Genomic DNA, 18281 nt, shown 5'->3' with positions numbered 1-18281 from the left:
TTAAGATCATGTTATAAGATTAAATTAAACTTAAATTTCAAACATATTATTTAAGATTTGATCTTAATTAAATTTATTGTGTCTATTGTATTATCTGCAAACAAGTTTATCATAGTTTTGTACTAAAAAACTTCAATGCATAACTTGAGAAATATATTATCTTACTAAGAAATTTTATAAAAGTGTATTATATTTAAATGTATTTTCTTAAAAGCGGATACAAAAATTGTATCCCATATCCGTTTTCGTTAACTATAAATATACTCATGTCTACAATTTTATCCACCAAAATATTTATTAAATATAATTTTATAAAAAGAAGTAAAAGCAAAAAAAAATGATATCATAAAAAATTCAACCTAAGAATGATTGTTTTTTTTTATTCAAGACCAAATTACAATTATATAAATTTCAAAACAAAATATATAAGCTAATAATTATATTTCGCGATTTAAAACAGGATAAGATAACTCCGAAAATATATATACCACTAGTACAGATAAAAGAAATGGCATAGGTTATTTTCACTGATAGGCACCGGTTTATGAACCGAGGCATATTCAGGCGAGATAAAAAGTGATAGACTTTATGCCTCGGTTTTAACGAGACAAAAAATAGTCCGATTCAACCTCGGTTAATAAGAGGCTTATATGCCTCGGTCCTTTTGGGCCTGAGGTAGTAGAGGCTTATACGCCTCGGTCCTTCTTACCAACCGGTGCAGTATACCCCTTTCACCTCGAGTTTCTCTTAACCGCGTCAGAAACCGTGTCAGAAACCACTAATTAGGCACCGGTTGTTTTCACAACCGAAGTGGTATTCCTCTTTGGCACCAGTTTAGTCTGAACCGAGGCCTATAAGGTCTCATTAATTACAAAACTGTCATCGTGTCTGAATAGACAGCGGTTTGATGTAAACCGAGGTTTATTGTGCGAGTTTAAAAGCACATTTTGTACTAGTGTACATACCTCCACTCGTATACCCAATTTAAAACGATTAATATTATTTATATTTATATAAATAATAATGAATATGAATATTTTTCATTAAAATTGGGACAGATTGAAATAGTAATTACTCAAAACTATGAATTTATTTTTCATCACAGTTTAAATAACCTAATATATGTTCAAAATTTTAGTGTTTTTTTTTTTCAGGACTTTACTTTCTGTTTTTAAAATATTAACGGTCGAATCATCAATACGTATGTGTACATCTTATTTCAGTACACTTGAATTGTATACGTAACACAAATACGATAAAAAAAAATAACATATTTAATTAATTGTAGAATTGTCACGCATAATTTTGAACTCGCGGAATTTTAATTGAAATGCATGTCTGATTGCCTTATTTAAATTTTTGGAACAACTTTCCTAGTTGAAAACTCCTTTTTTTTTTCTTTTAAAGATAAAAACGGTTGCAATATATAAGAAAAGAATGTTACGAGGTATTAAAAAGCAAGGGAATAAAAATTACTAATGAAGCATAGTAATCAGGAATTTCGAATGTCAGTACAATTCTATTATTAATCACACCAAAAGAATCACAAAAGTGATTGCCAAAAAGGTTACAAATAAAAAGGAGAGGCAACGGGAATCTTAGGGTACAAATGAAAATTATGATAATAAGACAAGGATAATTTTAGTATTTTTAGACCAAGTTTTTCTAAGAAAATTTAAAATATAAAATGAACATTTTAAATGCTTAAAACTAACTTATATATACAATAATTTATAAAAATATTATTATATTTTTAAATTGTCTTTTAATTCATATATAATTGCTCTAAATCCTTTTTTTTTATGATTGGCATTTATTTTGATTTGATCAGTTGACTAATGTGAACTTTTCACCTAGTTTAGTCATATAAAGATTTAGTTGTGTTTATTTATGTAATTTAGATCTTTATAATTTTGAAAATTTTACGATTTTATATGTTTTTATATAGTTTGAATAATTCTAGATAAGGAAACCATATGTGCATTTTGTAAGTTAGAAACAAATGTTAAATTAACTTTAGGAATAGAGAACATGATTGAAATTAGTTTGAAAATATAGAATAATTAAGTGTGTATTGTTTGTTTGTGGAATTTGACATAAATGGCATATTGACTATGAACATGAATTTTGAAATAGTTGAATTTAAATATAAAAGTAAGTATTTGAAGTTGGTTTGAATTGTAAGTTTTGTATAACTCATGAACTTTTGAAAAATTAACTTTTGCACTAACTCATAAGTGAGTGAGGTATGATTATGACATTGTAAAGAATTCATGTATAGATCCATACTATACGTAAGTATAAACGGATGAATATATATATATATATATATATATATATATATATATATATATATATATATATATGGCATAAAAATATAAAAAATTCATTTTTTAAAAGATTATGCAAGCAAAATATATATAAAAATATTTTAGTGACACGTGTCATACATAAAATCCACAACCTATATATCCTCGAAAAAAAAAATATTGAGTACAAGGTACTGCGAAAGGTAAGTTGGCAGCTCAATAAATAATTGATTACAGCATAAAATAGAAAATGAGAGACTAAAGCAAGAAGCCTTTATTTATTTCGGCTATATTTTCTGTCTCTAAAATTCATTGGATTCAAAGACATCATAGGTTAAACATTTGAGTGCTAACTTGTGTTTTTTAGGCTCATACTATACTTTTCCTTTTCTTTGGAGTGTCAAAGGTTGAGTTGAAAAAAAATATCGATTAAATTTTATTGATTTAGAAAATTTCTAATTTGTTTTGACTTATATATCATTAATATGTAGATTGAATAGATGGACTCATTTAAGTTTTTTTTTGTTCTATATGTATATATTATAATGACTAACGAAGAAAGTAAATAAAAATTAAAGTGTCAATCTTTACATATAATAAGTTGAAATATAAATCATTTAAATATTATTGAATAAATTTTAATAAAAAATAATAAAGAGTTGTTGTTAATGAATTACGAATTAATTTATTCTTAATTTGTTTAACTTAATAATTTAATTTGGTTTAATCTAGTTGAATAAAATTATATTTTTTTACACAACCTAACTTAGCCATGTGATAAGTGAGATTGCATTAGAGATATACTTTTATCTTTGAAAAAATAATAAAGATATGTTTGGGACCATTTTCCCTTATATGCTACTTTAAGTACATTAGAATGATTAAAAAAATTGTTTTGAATAGGTGAATGATTGATTTTAGTATTTTAGGGTTACGTGTGAAAATATGGTTTGCTTAAATGTTGATTAGGATGTGTTCTTATTTGTTTCTCAAAATCCGGGACTAAGTCATTATAACTCGCCGAGGTTCTGAATCCTAAGCAGTCAAAGATTCCTCTAAGTTATTATATTTTAAGAATTTGTACATAAACTATATTCAATTTTTTTAATATAAGTATATTATTTGGTAGGTTCTATGCATGTGGATCAACCTCATTAGACCACTTTTAGTAAGATATTTATTCTTATATATTATTTAAATTTGAGAACTTACTTAAAGAAAACAATTCTAGGGATAGAGATGACAATATTGGACAACATTAGCTTGCACAGTAAAAAAATGTGGGATTGATTAGATGTATAATATACTTAAAATAAATTCTATAATTTTGAATATATATATATATATATATATATATATATATATATATATTTCAATCAAAATAAGAAATGTTTACCTCACGTAAAAAAGTAAAAATTAAAAAGTCATGTCGAATGAGTGAATGCTTGTGTAAAATAAAGTAGAAAGCAAGTTTAATAAATATTTAAGAGGAAAAAGGAATAAATATAAAAAAGTTGGAAATTAATACTTTTAAGAAAGCTTGTTTAGGAAATGCTAATACAGGGTTGATAGTTGAAGTTAAGTTAATCTATTAAATTATAAGTGTTTGAAAAAAAAAATCACTTAAAGTACTTTACAAGTTCAAATGAGAGAATTAGATAGGTTTATGGGATATTTTAAATAAATTGTAATTTTTTTTCCATAATATATTTTGAGAGTATTTTGATAATATTTATCAATAATAAAAATTGTAAAATCTAATTGTTACTACCGGGTAGGTTAGACCGATCGGACACACTTGGGTCAATACCGAGTAGGTTAGACCGACCGAACACTAGAATAATACTATCCAGCCGCTTGCGGGAGATAACTTTTGAATGTCAATGAATGTATAATTAATGAGGTAACGGTCACTGTGGAGCAGTTAAGGTTGGCATTGATCGTCATTAAAAGGTAAATTAATGGATAATATTCTTTAAAATCATATAAATAACAATCGATTAAGAAGGTAAACTCTCTGATTTCTGATTTTGACTAGACTTGCGGAGATAAATTCTGACTTGAGCGTCGGAGTGTTTCCTGCAGGTCACCCCCCACATTGGCAAGGAGAGAGGAGGATTCGGGAGGTAGTAGGAAAACGAGAAGGACCGATCGGCGACGGAGGAGTGTTCCCGAACGGAAGAAGCAGGTGTTTTCCTCGTCCCATTCTAGCAGAAACATTTTGGCGCCCACCGTGGGGCCGAAGATTTTTGAAGACACCCTTTTGAGGCCATAAGGATGAAGCAGGACCCGGCAGTGTTTATGCAGGAGATGAGAAGAAGGATGGAGGCAATGCAGGCAGAGATTGAAACCCTTAGGGGCGAGCGTGATGCGGCTAGAGGGGCACAAACTAACCGTCAATCTTCCGCACGCGCCGCAACACCGCCTATCGTAGAGATGCCGGAAACGGAGCCGGACTCGGAAGAAGACACAAATCCTGCCGATGGCAGTCATTACCACGGGGAGAATCAAAGTGAGGCTGGCTCGCATCGGACCGCAAACTGTCCGGTCCCAGCCGGCCGAGCGAGAGCTCTGCATCCATTCACAACGGTAGTCATAGAGGAACAGATTCTGGAGAGGGCATTCCCGGTCCTAGAGAAGTATGATGGGTCAGGTGATTCGGAGGAACACTTGAGATCCTTCGTCGACGCCATGATCATCTACTCCCCATTGAAAATGTGTGGTGTAGAGTTTTTTCCTTATCAATAAAGGGGGAAGCATTAGCATGGTTCCATTCACTCAGACCTTGAACCATCGGTAATTTCGCCACCTTGAGGGACATGTTTGAACGACAGTTCTCTGCTGGTAGAGCTCACAATTTGACGTACCTGGAGTTGACGAATATAAAGCAGGAGAAGGGAGAAAGTCTTAGAGACTTCATGGATCGGTTCAATAGGACCGCTAGGCAAGTAAGGGGAGTAGGCAAGAAGTTTACCATTAGCACTCTGGCCACCGCGTTGAGGCCTTCCCCTTTCGCCGATAATCTGTTTACGGAACCCCCATTAACCCTGGATGAGTTACAAGAGAGAGCCGCTCGGTTCATCAGAATAAAGGAGATGAGAGCTGTTCAGAGGCGACAAGAGGAACAGAGCTCGAATTCTGGGCAAAAGAAGAAGGAGGGTAAGAAGTCGTTCGTGCCTGGCGAACGGCCAAAGGGCCAGAGATACAGAGATGGTCCAAAAGGGGCTAGATTCGAAAGGTATACCTCGTTAAATATGCCAAGGGCTAGAGTCTTGGAAGAAGCCCTAAGTACAGACCTTATCCGATTAAGGCCTTCTCGGTTGTCACCCAAAGCCGACGGGACTAAACATTGCACCTATCATCTAAACATAGGGCATACCACCGAAAACTGCACGGTGTTGAAGGATAAGGTGGAGGAGCTCATCCGAGCAAACTGATGGACAAATTTATGATCACCAAAATATGATGTCACAAACTTGTTTTACAATCGGCAAGTATGACCGAATCATTTCAAGTAATAAACTTGGTAAGACCAAGTATCGTTCTCCCAAAGGACTCACGGCCTAGTTTAGTTATGTGATTTGTTGATTAGCTAAGACTTAAGAACGTAATAATTGGATTTTAATATGCAAAACGGAAAATAAACATGTATGCATGAGGGTGATCAATGGTTAAAACAAAATACAAATACTTTCAATGGAATATATGGATGAGTATGTTGTTGGGGGTCAATTTCATCTTATCCACTCTCATATATTTTAGGAATTCAACATTCAAGTCATCATTGTTAATGCCACTCTCTAAATTACCTTGTCAAGAAGGCCTATCCCCAATTACGAGTTCATACAATTCCTAGCATTCCTAATAATTAGTTCTTTTAGCACAGGAGCTTAACGACAACCAATATACTATTGGGAGTAATTCCCCAGATCTAGACTTCCCCGTACGTTCCCGTATCGACAAAATCAATAATCATGCATTGAATGAGTTAGACAAAGCAAGCCTTGAGCAAAGAGGAAAAACCCTAACTAATGATGAAAGAAAGCATAAGTCTTAGATTAAGATGCAAGCACAAATTCCATATATGAGAGCTTCAAAAGATTACATTGATTCCCCAACAAACATACAAGGTTTAGTTCACCATATTCATGGTGAACCTAGATGAACAATAATGAAAGAATGAAAGATAGAAAAACCCGAGAGAGAGAAGAGGAGAGCTGTCACCATCTCCCAATCTACCCCCAAGGGGTGGAAGAGAGAGTATTTGCTTCGTCATAGCCAAAGATACAAACCCTAGGAAACCCTAAAGCTTATATACTATTCGTAAATTACAGAAAATTAGGCCCAAGCCCAAAAATAGTGCCGCTCAGCGGTAAAGTACCGCTCAGCGATGAGTGCGTGAGCTCGGTTCTTCCCCTCAGCGACCATTTTGCCCCTCAGCAGACCTCCCATGAGCTTCTGAGTGCCGCTCAGCGGTAAACTGCCGCTGAGCGGTAGTTGCGGCTTCTCCATTTGCACTTTTTGATGTCTTTTCTGATTTCATCTCTCTCCTTCTTCACTTCTTTCACCAAATTCACCTTAAAACCTGCACAAAAACACTGAAATCAAGCATAAACCTGTCCAGCTCTCTTATTTCTAAAAATATGAATAAAAGCATGATTTCAAGCTAGTTTCTAAGTATAAAGGTTGCTTTTAGTATCAATTTTAAGCATGAAAATAACAGTTTTTCAACTGTTATCAGAACCCCAAACTTAGAACTTTGCTTGTCCTCAAGCAAATAAGATATAACTCAATCTTCAACCAATTCATATGATGGTTCACTTATTCAAAAATCCTCTTTTTCAAGATAAGTAAAAACTTCAATCAAACTTATGACCAAGAGTTCAATCAAGATGTGCACATTCTTTAGTGTTCACAAAGTCATTTAAATTCCAACAAATGCTATTTTTCATGAATGACCAATCAATTAAGCATGGATGTTCATGTGTTCATGGAATATTTCCTCACTAGGTAAAGTGTTTCACTCACACACAAGTGTATAAGAGGTAATCACTCATTCACTCTACTATCACAATGTCACATGAATCAACTTTGCCTTTCATTTTACCACAATCAAAAACATTCACAAGCATGCATCATCACAAGGACTTTTCAATGGCTTATAATGTGGCTGGGCTAACAAGAAAATTGGTTTTTCTGGATCACAAAATCCTTGAGTTAAGAGAATCATAATCAACACAATTAGTCTTATTTTTCCCAACTTGCCTTTTGCATTTGCATTGAGCTTTGCTTCTTTTTCTTTTCTTTTCTTTTCTTTGCATATTCTTCCTTTTTAGCTCTTAGCTCAATGCTTTTCCTTTTTCATGTTTTCCCAACAACCCCAAACTTGAACATTTAACAATACCACACAAGATTTTCTACTTAACTCAAGGTAAAGCTTTTCAACAAGGGTTTTCAATTTATGTTCAAGGCTAAGGGTTCAAAGGATAGAACACAAAGTGTTCTCTTTTAATGGGCTAACTTTATGAATTTGGCCAATAAAAAGGGTTCCAACAAATGGCCTTGATCATATGATGCAAAACAAACAATTGATTCAATCATAGAAAACCTGGGCAAAATCATTCATGCTTTCAAAGCAATAGCATTCAATCAATAAAAACTCTGGAGCTCAAAACCTCACATATAAGCTCATTCACATTTGACATACACATCCTGCTTAATCTCACAATCACAATCATAATATCCTGCATTTGTTCACAAAGCTTGTGAATCACCTGTATAAGCATTTTATGTGCACATCTATCTCAACATCAATTAATCAATAATCATCATCAAGCATTACTTATCACACAATCACAGTCAATAGCAAACCATCATACCAAACTAGGTTTCCAATAGAGTACATCAAACCCTAATCTAAAACAAAAATAAATAAGTTCAGAAAACTTAAACCAACACAAGCATAAAGTCCTGCTCTAGTTATGATAGCATTCATTAGTAAATGCTATCTCAACTCCTCCTCAATCTGAGCTGTCCTCTGTATCGTCCTTCTCCTTGGATCTTATAGTCTTGATTCTTTTTGCCCGATGAGGAGGCCATCCCTGCATCAAACATAATTCACAAAACCAAAAGATACATTGTTAAGCATTAGTAAACCACAATGAAGAAATCAGCCCCTTCAATGATGCTCTCTCCCAACCCCAAACTTAGATGGAAAACTAGTGAGCGAGTGAGTGGAAGGGAGATTTTCTAAAGAGGGATGAGGGAAAAGTTGTAGAGAACCTTTGAAAAGGTATGTAGGAGTGTGTGTGCAGAGAAGAGTCTGAAAAGAGAAACCAAAACGCAGCTTAGGGTATAAAAATACCCTAATGGGCTCGGGTCCCGCTAAGGGGAACTAAAGCCCATTCTGCGAGAGTACCGCTCAGCGGCACTTTCGTGATGTGCTCTTCTCCTTCTTTTCTTAACCTACATGCCTCCTAGACATGCCCCTCACTGGTTCCCTGGAATTCAATGTTCAGAATACTTATGCAAACCCTATTATGCAACTAAAATGAAACAAACAAAACCAATCAATCAACTGGGTTGCCTCCCAGGTAGCGCTTGTTTAACGTCACGAGCCTGACCCAAAATCCACCAACACCCATCAGTAGGTGTTACAAACTTACCAGCACCCATCAGTAGGTGCAAAATTTTCTCACCAACACCCATCAGTAGGTGTTACAACTTAGCATCCTTCAGTAGATGCTATATCCAACTAGCATCCTTCAGTAGATGTTATGTCCAGCAAAATATGTACACAATAATGTTCAACATATTTAAAAATTACAAACCAAAATAAAATTTAAATGTTCTAAAATCAATTGGGTATAAGCTAAGCACATTGTAGACTAAGCGGCCAACTCCATACCCATATTGGAGGCCTCCTCCTCGGTCATCCCGCTGACTAGAGCCTTTTCCTCAGCGAAAAGGTCAAAGTGGATGCGCTTCGCCACCCACGTGTTGGGACTCAACGACCTAGAAAGGGGAGGACTGTTGGGCAGACTCCTCTTGGCACGTTTGGATTCGGCAGAGGATTCCTGAACGGCCTTTCGTTTGCTTTTCTTCTTCGGGATAGACTTTGACTAGGGAGCCTTGTCGGCAGGGCGACGAGTGGATTTGGGCGAAGGGACTTTAGCAGTGGGCGGAGGAGTTTGTGCCTTTTGGATTGGTAGGGACGTTGCAGGGACGACAGCAGTGGTCGGGGCGCGGGATGAGCCCCCTCTTGTTTTCCTTACATTGCCCTCCTCTGAGCGAACAGGCGAACGAAGGTGCTGCTCTTTGCGGGATCCATCTTGGATAGGTAATCTGCACATCAAAAATATATTTAGATAAGTTCCAAATGGCTGCTCAACAAAAGGTGGTCAAAAGTAGCTTACCGAACACGTTAGACGGAAGATTTTTGTTGCGCAGAAAACCGATCAGCGTGCGAGAAGAGGACTTGGGGGGCAGCAGACTTAGTTGACTTATCAAGTCCAAATCCTCGGGTGTCATCCGTAACTTGGGCCAGGAAATAACCTTTTTGGGGTTGTTGGTCCAGTAAAACAGAAACTTAGCCTGCCCGTCCGGGAAACAGAAACTTTGGTACCCAGCTTCCAAAGGGACGACCTTAAAGAAGTGCCCTTTAAAGTCTTTGTACGAGCTGTTGAAAAGAGACAATAAATGTCTATTCCTGATCGTCCGAAGGGAAACCCAGGGTTTCGAAGGATGCGATTGTACGTGAAAGAAGTAAAGGAAGGCCCCAAGCGTGGGGTATAAGGCTAAGCCCGTATAGATAGCGGAAAACGCTTACATGAACGCCCAACCGTTCGGGTGCAGCTCGGTAGGAGCAACGTTCAGCTCCCTCAGAACGCCCATTTGAAAATCCGAAAAGGGTAGAAGAACCTTTAAATCTTTAAACATTGTGGCGTAGGCATAAAAGAAGTCTGTGGGGTAATTTTCCCGACCGTGGCATACGCGCTCGATCATCTGACAAACAACTAGTTTGAAATGGCTAGCGTCCTTGGCAGCCTTGACTAGACAAACACTACTGGCAAAGTCCCTAAATGGACGACGATGGTAAAAAGAAGATGAAATTTGCCTAACCTCGTGGGGAGCCCAGTCATAGCCAGCGACAACAGGCCAATTTCTGGGTTTACCGTCCCAGGCACCGGAAGAGTCCACGTTAATGACGACTTCTTCGGGAGCGTCACTATCCGCTAAAAGATCGGAGGAGTTCCCTGAGTTGGTGACTGCAGCACCCTAACCAGCGACGGCACCCGAGGAGGACGATGAAGTACCAACTTCATCATCGGCATACCCCCTGACCTCTTCACTGGCAGCATTGGAAGACATGATTACCTGAGATAGGATGAAGATGAGGAGAATTGGCACGAGTAAGAAATGAAGGCGAGGAGAAAGGGGTAAAAAATTAGGGCAAATTCGGGGCTATTTATAGGAGGTAAGAAGCGGTTCGCCAAGTGAATCTAGAGCGTCAAATGAAGAAAGATCTAACGGTCTAGGCGATCTGACGGTTCATTTTTTACTTCTCCCGCTTAAATTTTACCATCGCGACTCTACGAATTCACGCCCTTTCAGTGTCAACGCGGTTGAAGGTCCTGGTGGGAAAAGAAGCAAACCGATCGGAAGCTATTTCAAAACCCTACGCAAAAATAATTTTGCTCGGGCTTGGGGGACTGGTGTTACTACCGGGTAGGTTAGACCGACTGGACACACTTGGGTCAATACCGAGTAGGTTAGACCGACCAGACACTAGAATAATACTATCCAACCGCTTGCGGGAGACAACTTTTGAATGTCAATCAATGCATAATTAATGAGGTAACGGTCACTGTGGAGCAGTTAAGGTTGACATTGATCGTCATTAAAAGATAAATTAATGGATAATATTCCTTGAAACCATATAAATAACAATCGATTAAGAATGTAAACTCTTTGATTTCTGATTTTGACTAGACTTGCGGAGATAAATTCTGACTTGAGCGTCAGAGTGTTTCCTACAGGTCATCTCCCACATTAGCAAGAAGAGAGGAGGATTCGAGAAGTAGTACGGAAACGAGAAGGACCGATCGGCGACGGAGAAGTGTTACCGAACGGAAGAAGCAGGTGTTTTCCTCGTCCCATTCTAGCATAAACACTAATGATAAAATTTATTTTACCAACAAGTATTTTAAGTAAAATTTAGTCAACAATTATGCAATTTCGTGTAATGTTGATTCTTAAATTTTGTATTCTTTCAATATAATAATTTTGAAATGAACGTGCAATAAATTGTCCGGTTGTTTTCAAAATATTACGATTGAAGATCAACAAGACATGATACGAACAGGCACTAAAATTCCTTCCATGATGAAGTGTTGGATGCAAAACTTTAACAGAATAAAGTTTACAAGAGAAAAAGAAAGACCCTATATATGCCTAGGAAAGGTTGAAAGTGTAATAAAAAATAATAGGAGATTTCTTGAAATCTGTGAGAAGATTACAGTGTTATGTGAGATCAATGATATTATTTCCTTCAACCATAAAATCACTTTGCATAAACCAGACAATTTTGAGGCACCTAGGAGCTACCTCATCACTAAACTTACATGTTTCTTGCATGTAGCAGACAGCTAGAATATGAAATGTTTTGAGAGATTAACTCTTCCATTAAATATAGTGGGTGTGTAGATGGTGCCATAGGATACTTCCCAAATAAAGGGTCATCTAATATATCTATTGGATGATGCAAAATTTGTCTTTTAAGGGCAATCAAATTTTTACCCTTTCTTTATTTTCCTTTTCATTTATTCACTTTACTTTTCACCTCCCTTTTCAATGTCTCCAGCTTTTAATATCAAACCTTCCAATAAGGTGAGCTATAAAGGTAAGATGATATTGATACCATATGTTCGCGAGACAATGGTATTTATAGTTGTTTATTCTTGATAAGAAATAAGTGAATTTATAGTTCTTTTGGGTATAGGGTCGATAGTTATCACAAAATATTCTTCACACTTTTTCTTGTTCAGCTTACATTATTTTAAATATTTTCTATAGTTAAATTTTTTCTGTTTTTTTATGTTCGAACTTAATATTGTATGGGTATGTATCTATTAAAAGCATTTCGACGCTTAAGTAAATAATCTAACCAATCAAAAATTATAGTAAAATCTTAATTTTATATTAAATGTAATCATCTATCCTCTTACCTTTGATATGTATTTATGTGTTGAGTTTGACTTATGATTAACAAGATCGTAATCACGATCCATCATCTTAATCAGCAGAACTTACTGGTAAATTTGATTAGGAACTATCCTTAAAGTTGTTTAAGACTACAACCATATGATTCCACTACTTTTTTGACCGACTATCCATTGATGTAGAGACCGTACAGTCCTATGGTAAATAATAAATTAAATCTTATTTTATAATTTAATTTCGTAAAATTAAGTTAAACTTAAAATTTAATATTTAAGATGATATTAAAGTAATTTGAAACTTATTCTAAAATTTGTTAATTATCATTTATCTTATTAATAAGTAATTTTATGTTATATATATATATATATATATATATATATATATATATATATATATATATATATATATATATATATATATATATATATATATATATATATATATATATATATATATATATATATATATATATATATATATATGGGTAGTAAGAGATGTAAGTATCAATTTTAGGTGGGGGTAACAAAAAAAAGAATAAAGTGGAAGAATTTGAGTAGGGCCTACAGTTTTGGAGCATAACATGGTTTAAGTGAACAAGTCATTCCTCCAAGCTGTAAGGATATTAAGAGTACTGAAACTCTGCTCAGCTGAAGAGATATCTTCCATAATTATCAAGATTGGCAGTTAATACACAGTGAGGACCACTGATGATAACATATGCAACTCAGTTTACCTGTAAAGTACCCACAAACTGGAAGCTAGACAGAAATATAAGAACAAAAAAATAGAAAAGATCTCAGTGAATGTCACCAAAAGTCTCACATGATCTCAACTTCTCTTATTTTATTTGTTACAACTTACAACTTACAACACCATTCAAACCAATACCAAAACAAACTTACTTTATGTCCACAGCAAACTTTGTGATGCACATAAAGTGTCTCATGTGCTTTTTCTTCCCCCAAACCCTTCCCTCTTTCTCTCACACATACAGCTAGAAAGAGAAAGGGACTGAGATTCCATACAGCTAAAAAGACTAGACCAATCATTGGTTCTTTTCTTGCATTTTTTTTACCTTCCTTCTCCATCAGTTCGTACCTAAAAAATCCTTTGGAAGAGAAACATATTATCACAACAAAGTGGAAATGCTTCATCACTCCAACACATAGCACAATATCTCACCCAACCAATCCCCTTCTAAGCTTCCTTGATTCCCTCCTAATACAACCCTTATAATTCTAACTCCAATACTCATCATATCAACAAGAATCTTGTTAACAGTTAGACTTAAATATGAAAAAAACTGTCATAAAGGTTAACCAATCCTGTCTTATAATATTATCATATGAAAACACAGTAGTATCTGTTACACATTCCAATACAAAAAGTATCCACTTGCTAGAATTGGTTAGCATTTACTTAAGAGCAATAACAAGCATTAGGTTCAAGACATTATCAAATGGTCACTTTAGAAGTCTATGTCATATTCACCCCCTCGTGGTTTAGTTTGGCTAAAGTAACACCCTTCACAAGAGTTTGTATGGCAGATTCCCACCTCCCCATGTTACAACTTCCCCTTTAACTATCCCCACCATCCTCACATTTTATAAAACCCCACATCGCTCCCTTCACTCTCCTTCAATCTCACATCACATCCTTCCTTTTCTTCCCTTCTTCCTTTGCCATTGTTTCATTGCATCTCCTAATTCATTAAGACCTCTTCCTTTTCAACACTCCCCTCATAAACTACACAAGCACACAACAAAATGTGCAGCTCCAAGACCAAAGTGACTGTAGGCATAGAAGCCACAGCCACATACCCTTTGGCCAGAATCAATGGTAGGCCAGTTCTTCAACCTACTTGTAACAGAGTTCCTAATCTTGTGAGGAGAAATTCAATCAAGAAAGTGTCACCAAAATCACCTTCTCCACCTTCACCACCACTTCCAACCAAGACCTCACTCACACCTCCTGTTTCTCCAAAGTCTAAGTCCCCTAGGCCTCCAGCTATAAAGAGAGGCAGTGATAGTAATGGACTGAACTCAAGTTCTGAGAAGATTGTTACCCCAAGACACACCATCAAAACTCCAACTCTTGAGAGGAAAAAGTCTAAGAGTTTTAAGGAAGGATCCTGTGCCACTTCAGCTTCTTCTGCCTCCATAGAGGCATCGTTGAGCTACTCTTCCACTCTGATCACTGAATCCCCAGGAAGCATAGCTGCAGTGAGGAGGGAACAGATGGCACTGCAGCATGCACAGAGAAAAATGAAGATTGCCCATTATGGAAGATCAAAGTCTGCAAAGTTTGAAAGAGTTGTTCCTCTTGATCCTTCAACCAATCTTACTTCAAAGACAACTGAGGAGGAGAAGAGATGCAGCTTTATCACAGCTAATTCAGGTAACTGAATTCAAATTTCAATGCAAATTGATTCCTTACCTTTTATACTTCTGCAATGTGCTAATCTCAATGCCTCTTCTGCTACGTAGATCCCATCTATATTGCTTATCATGATGAAGAATGGGGAGTTCCGGTTCATGATGACAAGTAAGTTACCATCTTAGTTGGATAATTTTTTCAATGAATAAAAGAAGAAAATCATAAAGCAAAACGAATTAAGTTTTTCTGTAAACTAAAGTTCATACACAAATTCGAGTTAACTTTTGAAAACGTTAAATAAGAAAGCTTCTGTGAATTAAATTATGTATAAGAAACTTAACTCCTTCTACCTTCATATTTTGTTCTCCTGTAAACATTTATTTAGACATTTATACAAGGAGCAGAACCTTTGACCAAACCAAAGATATTTAGAGACAAGTGATGATTAACAAAAACATTATTGTGCCCACAGGATGTTGTTTGAACTTCTAGTTTTAAGTGGTGCTCAGGTTGGATCAGATTGGACCTCAATCTTGAAGAAACGCCAAGATTTCAGGTTGGATTCTGCAGAAAGAAACATATAAATGCTTCATTGCACCGCACACCAACATGGAACTTTCTTTTGATGGGGTCCCCTTAAATGAACCAACTAAAGAATTTTAAACTTTGTGCAGGACTGCATTTTCAGAATTTGATGCAGCAACCTTGGCCAACATGACTGATAAGCAAATGGTATCTATTAGTTTGGAATATGGCATTGATATCAGCAGAGTTCGAGGTGTTGTTGACAATGCTAACAGAATTTTAGAGGTAAGAAAGAATCAAGCCTCAGAAAAGGCATCCTTTTACTCTCTCTTTGCTAACTGGTCTCTCTTCTTTACACACATTATGGCCCTCCAAGACCACTAGTCTCATGAATTGAGTGAATGTTCTCTTGACAAAAAAACAGATTAGTTAAGAGTATGAATGATGAGAAGTACAATAATGACTTTTTCATTCCACTGCATTTTGTTAACTTCTCTTCAGTTTCCAACCGTATCAACCTCTTGAGACATGTCTTTTAATGTAGTTATTATTTATGACAATGTGTAATTGGATAAAAATGAAAACAAAAGGGTATACCATAATGTATCTAATTAAATTCTGAAACAGATGTGTACTGTACCCACAAAAAATTCCTTTTGACAGGTAGTAAAGGAGTGTTGGGTTTGGACTTAAAATATTTGTCTCTTTTCCTGTCTGTCAAACATAAAAAAACAACTTGCAACTACAATTTCTCTCTCTCTCAGTTGCTAATTTCTTTTGCTCAAGTGTTATATTTTAATTGAGGAGACATAGAAAGAGACATGTAGAGAAAATGCACAACTCTATTGGACTAATTTATGTGATAACACGTTCTGTGGTGAATATATGAAGATATAGATTTTTAACAATCTCTTTCTAAACTGGGTCATTGCAGATTAACAAGGAGTTTGGTTCATTTGACAAGTACATTTGGGGTTTTGTGAATCACAAGCCCATCTCCACACAATACAAGTTTGGCCACAAGATTCCAGTGAAGACATCAAAATCAGAGAGCATAAGCAAAGACATGATCAGGAGAGGCTTTAGGTTTGTAGGTCCAACAGTGCTTCACTCATTTATGCAAGTAGCTGGACTCACCAATGATCACTTAATCACTTGCCATAGACACTTGCAATGCACCACAGAGTCCTCCCTATAGTCCCAACTTCAACTCAGAAAAATGAATTGACCCAGAAGAGATCAAGACCAAGATTATGTGTGCTGAAGAGCATATATGTGTAATGTGCATGCTAACTATAGTTGTAATGTTACTTTGTGTATAATATTAGAGTAGATTAGATAGGGAGAAAGAGAGAGTTAAAAAGGGTTTTCTTATTTCATGAGGTGTGTGGAGTTGAATGAAAGTTTGGGTGTGATTAATTAATTTCCAATTGATTATTTAAGTGAAAGATTAGGAGAAGAAGAAGGTTTAGGATGGTGTTATTAAGGAGTGAGACTTAGGGGACAGTGACCATGTGCATGTGCAATTGTGAGGCAAGGCAAGGGCATGTGTGGTGTCAGTTTACTTTTTGGTTTTAGTCCATGTGAGCAATCAGGCTTTGCATTATTTATTATTCCCTTTAACAGCCTGTGTGGGATACTTGCATAGGGGAGTGTAGGACCACATTCCTCTTCTTTTTCCTCTTTGTATGGGGCTGTTATCTTTGCTGTATTCTCCAACTTTTTGGCTTTGGTGAATGTCATCCCACAATGTGTTTTGGAGTTGGTGAGGAGTTTAGATTGTCAGTTCAGCTTTTGGTATTGTTTATATGTATCTTCAAAATATATTCATCATGATGATTTGATTTTTATTTTAAAATTAAATATATTTTTATTCTTTAAATTTAAATTTAAATTTAAATTTAAAATTTAAATTTTTTCTTTATTCAAATTTAATATATTTTGGTTTCTAAATGAATTGATATAATCTTCTTAATCTAACTACGTTTAATTTAAGATAATGTTTGAGTTGTTTACATCGTTTTGACATGATGAGTTTAAATGTCAGTATACAATATACCATTTAACATATCTAACAAAATTTACGATATTAGATTAAAAATATTATAATTCATTTTTTAAATATGAGAACCAAAATATATTAAATTTTAACAAAAAGATAAATTCAAATTTTTTATATAAGTTCAGAAACTAAAAATATACTTAATTTTTTGTTTTAATATACTAACATTAATGTATTTTAAAAGTTCACATAGGAAGAACACAAAAAAGGATTCATGAGAAAATTTAGACTTATTGGTATGGAGTTGGTTTGGAGTTCGTTTGAGTGGTTTTCAGTGCACTTGAAATGTGCTGGTGTAATATTTGATTGTTAATATGAATATATTTCAATATGTTAATAAAGGTATCCCATGTGACACACTTTCTCAGACAAACTTTTTCCTCTCCTTGTTACTTTCATTATCTTCTGCTACTTTTTGTAAAGGAAATGTGACATGCAGCAAGACTTGTAATTGAATAAGAGGTTAGTGTAGAACTCTGAAGAGAGTAGCTTCTAGACAAGGGTGTTTGAAGAATAAATGCAAATTAATTGAGAGGAGTTGACAACACCTAGAATTGGTGAAAAATGAGAAATTGCCAAGGTTTTGATTGAAGAAGACTTTGTCTTTTGCAAGGTATACCCAATTTTGGGATACAAAGTCATTTAGTGTTTGAACCACTTTATCTGCAAAAACTGGTTGAATTAATATCACTATCATATAAAAGATAAAAGATTAAGTTTTAATTATAGACATCCAAAACCCCAAGATTGAAAAACAAAAAAAAAATGAGAAAATTCTTAGATTACAT

General features: G+C 35.2%; 2 protein-coding genes across 2 annotated transcripts; both read left to right on the top strand.

The window, feature by feature from the left end:
- The first annotated feature begins 5128 nt into the window (after positions 1-5128).
- LOC108339231 (uncharacterized) lies at positions 5129-5746 on the top strand. The gene has a single exon (XM_017576371.1). It carries the CDS (start codon positions 5129-5131, stop codon positions 5744-5746), a length of 618 nt encoding a protein of 205 aa, XP_017431860.1.
- Positions 5747-14065: 8319 nt separating this feature from the next.
- On the top strand, positions 14066-17313 carry LOC108339035 (uncharacterized). Its single transcript, XM_017576185.2, has 5 exons — positions 14066-14927; positions 15017-15074; positions 15379-15462; positions 15581-15716; positions 16366-17313. Exons 1-5 carry the CDS (start codon positions 14297-14299, stop codon positions 16627-16629), a joined length of 1173 nt encoding a protein of 390 aa, XP_017431674.1. The 5' UTR covers positions 14066-14296; the 3' UTR covers positions 16630-17313.
- Positions 17314-18281: the final 968 nt, after the last annotated feature.

This window comes from Vigna angularis, chromosome 5, assembly GCF_016808095.1.
Source record: "Vigna angularis cultivar LongXiaoDou No.4 chromosome 5, ASM1680809v1, whole genome shotgun sequence".
In the NCBI taxonomy this organism is placed as follows: Eukaryota; Viridiplantae; Streptophyta; class Magnoliopsida; order Fabales; family Fabaceae; genus Vigna; species Vigna angularis.
Note: the sequence above shows the minus strand (reverse complement) of the source record. Positions and strands in the feature narration are given on the sequence as shown.

What these genes read in the sequence shown, in the direction of transcription:
- LOC108339035 (XM_017576185.2), top strand. Translation starts at nt 14,297, where the DNA reads ATGTGCAGCTCCAAGACCAAAGTGACTGTAGGCATAGAAGCCACAGCC. An exon ending in CTTTATCACAGCTAATTCAG is followed by an intron (nt 14,928 to 15,016) that starts GTAACTGAATTC and finishes TCTGCTACGTAG; the next exon opens with ATCCCATCTATATTGCTTAT. An exon ending in AAGAAACGCCAAGATTTCAG is followed by an intron (nt 15,463 to 15,580) that starts GTTGGATTCTGC and finishes AACTTTGTGCAG; the next exon opens with GACTGCATTTTCAGAATTTG.
- LOC108339231 (XM_017576371.1), top strand. Translation starts at nt 5,129, where the DNA reads ATGTTTGAACGACAGTTCTCTGCTGGTAGAGCTCACAATTTGACGTAC.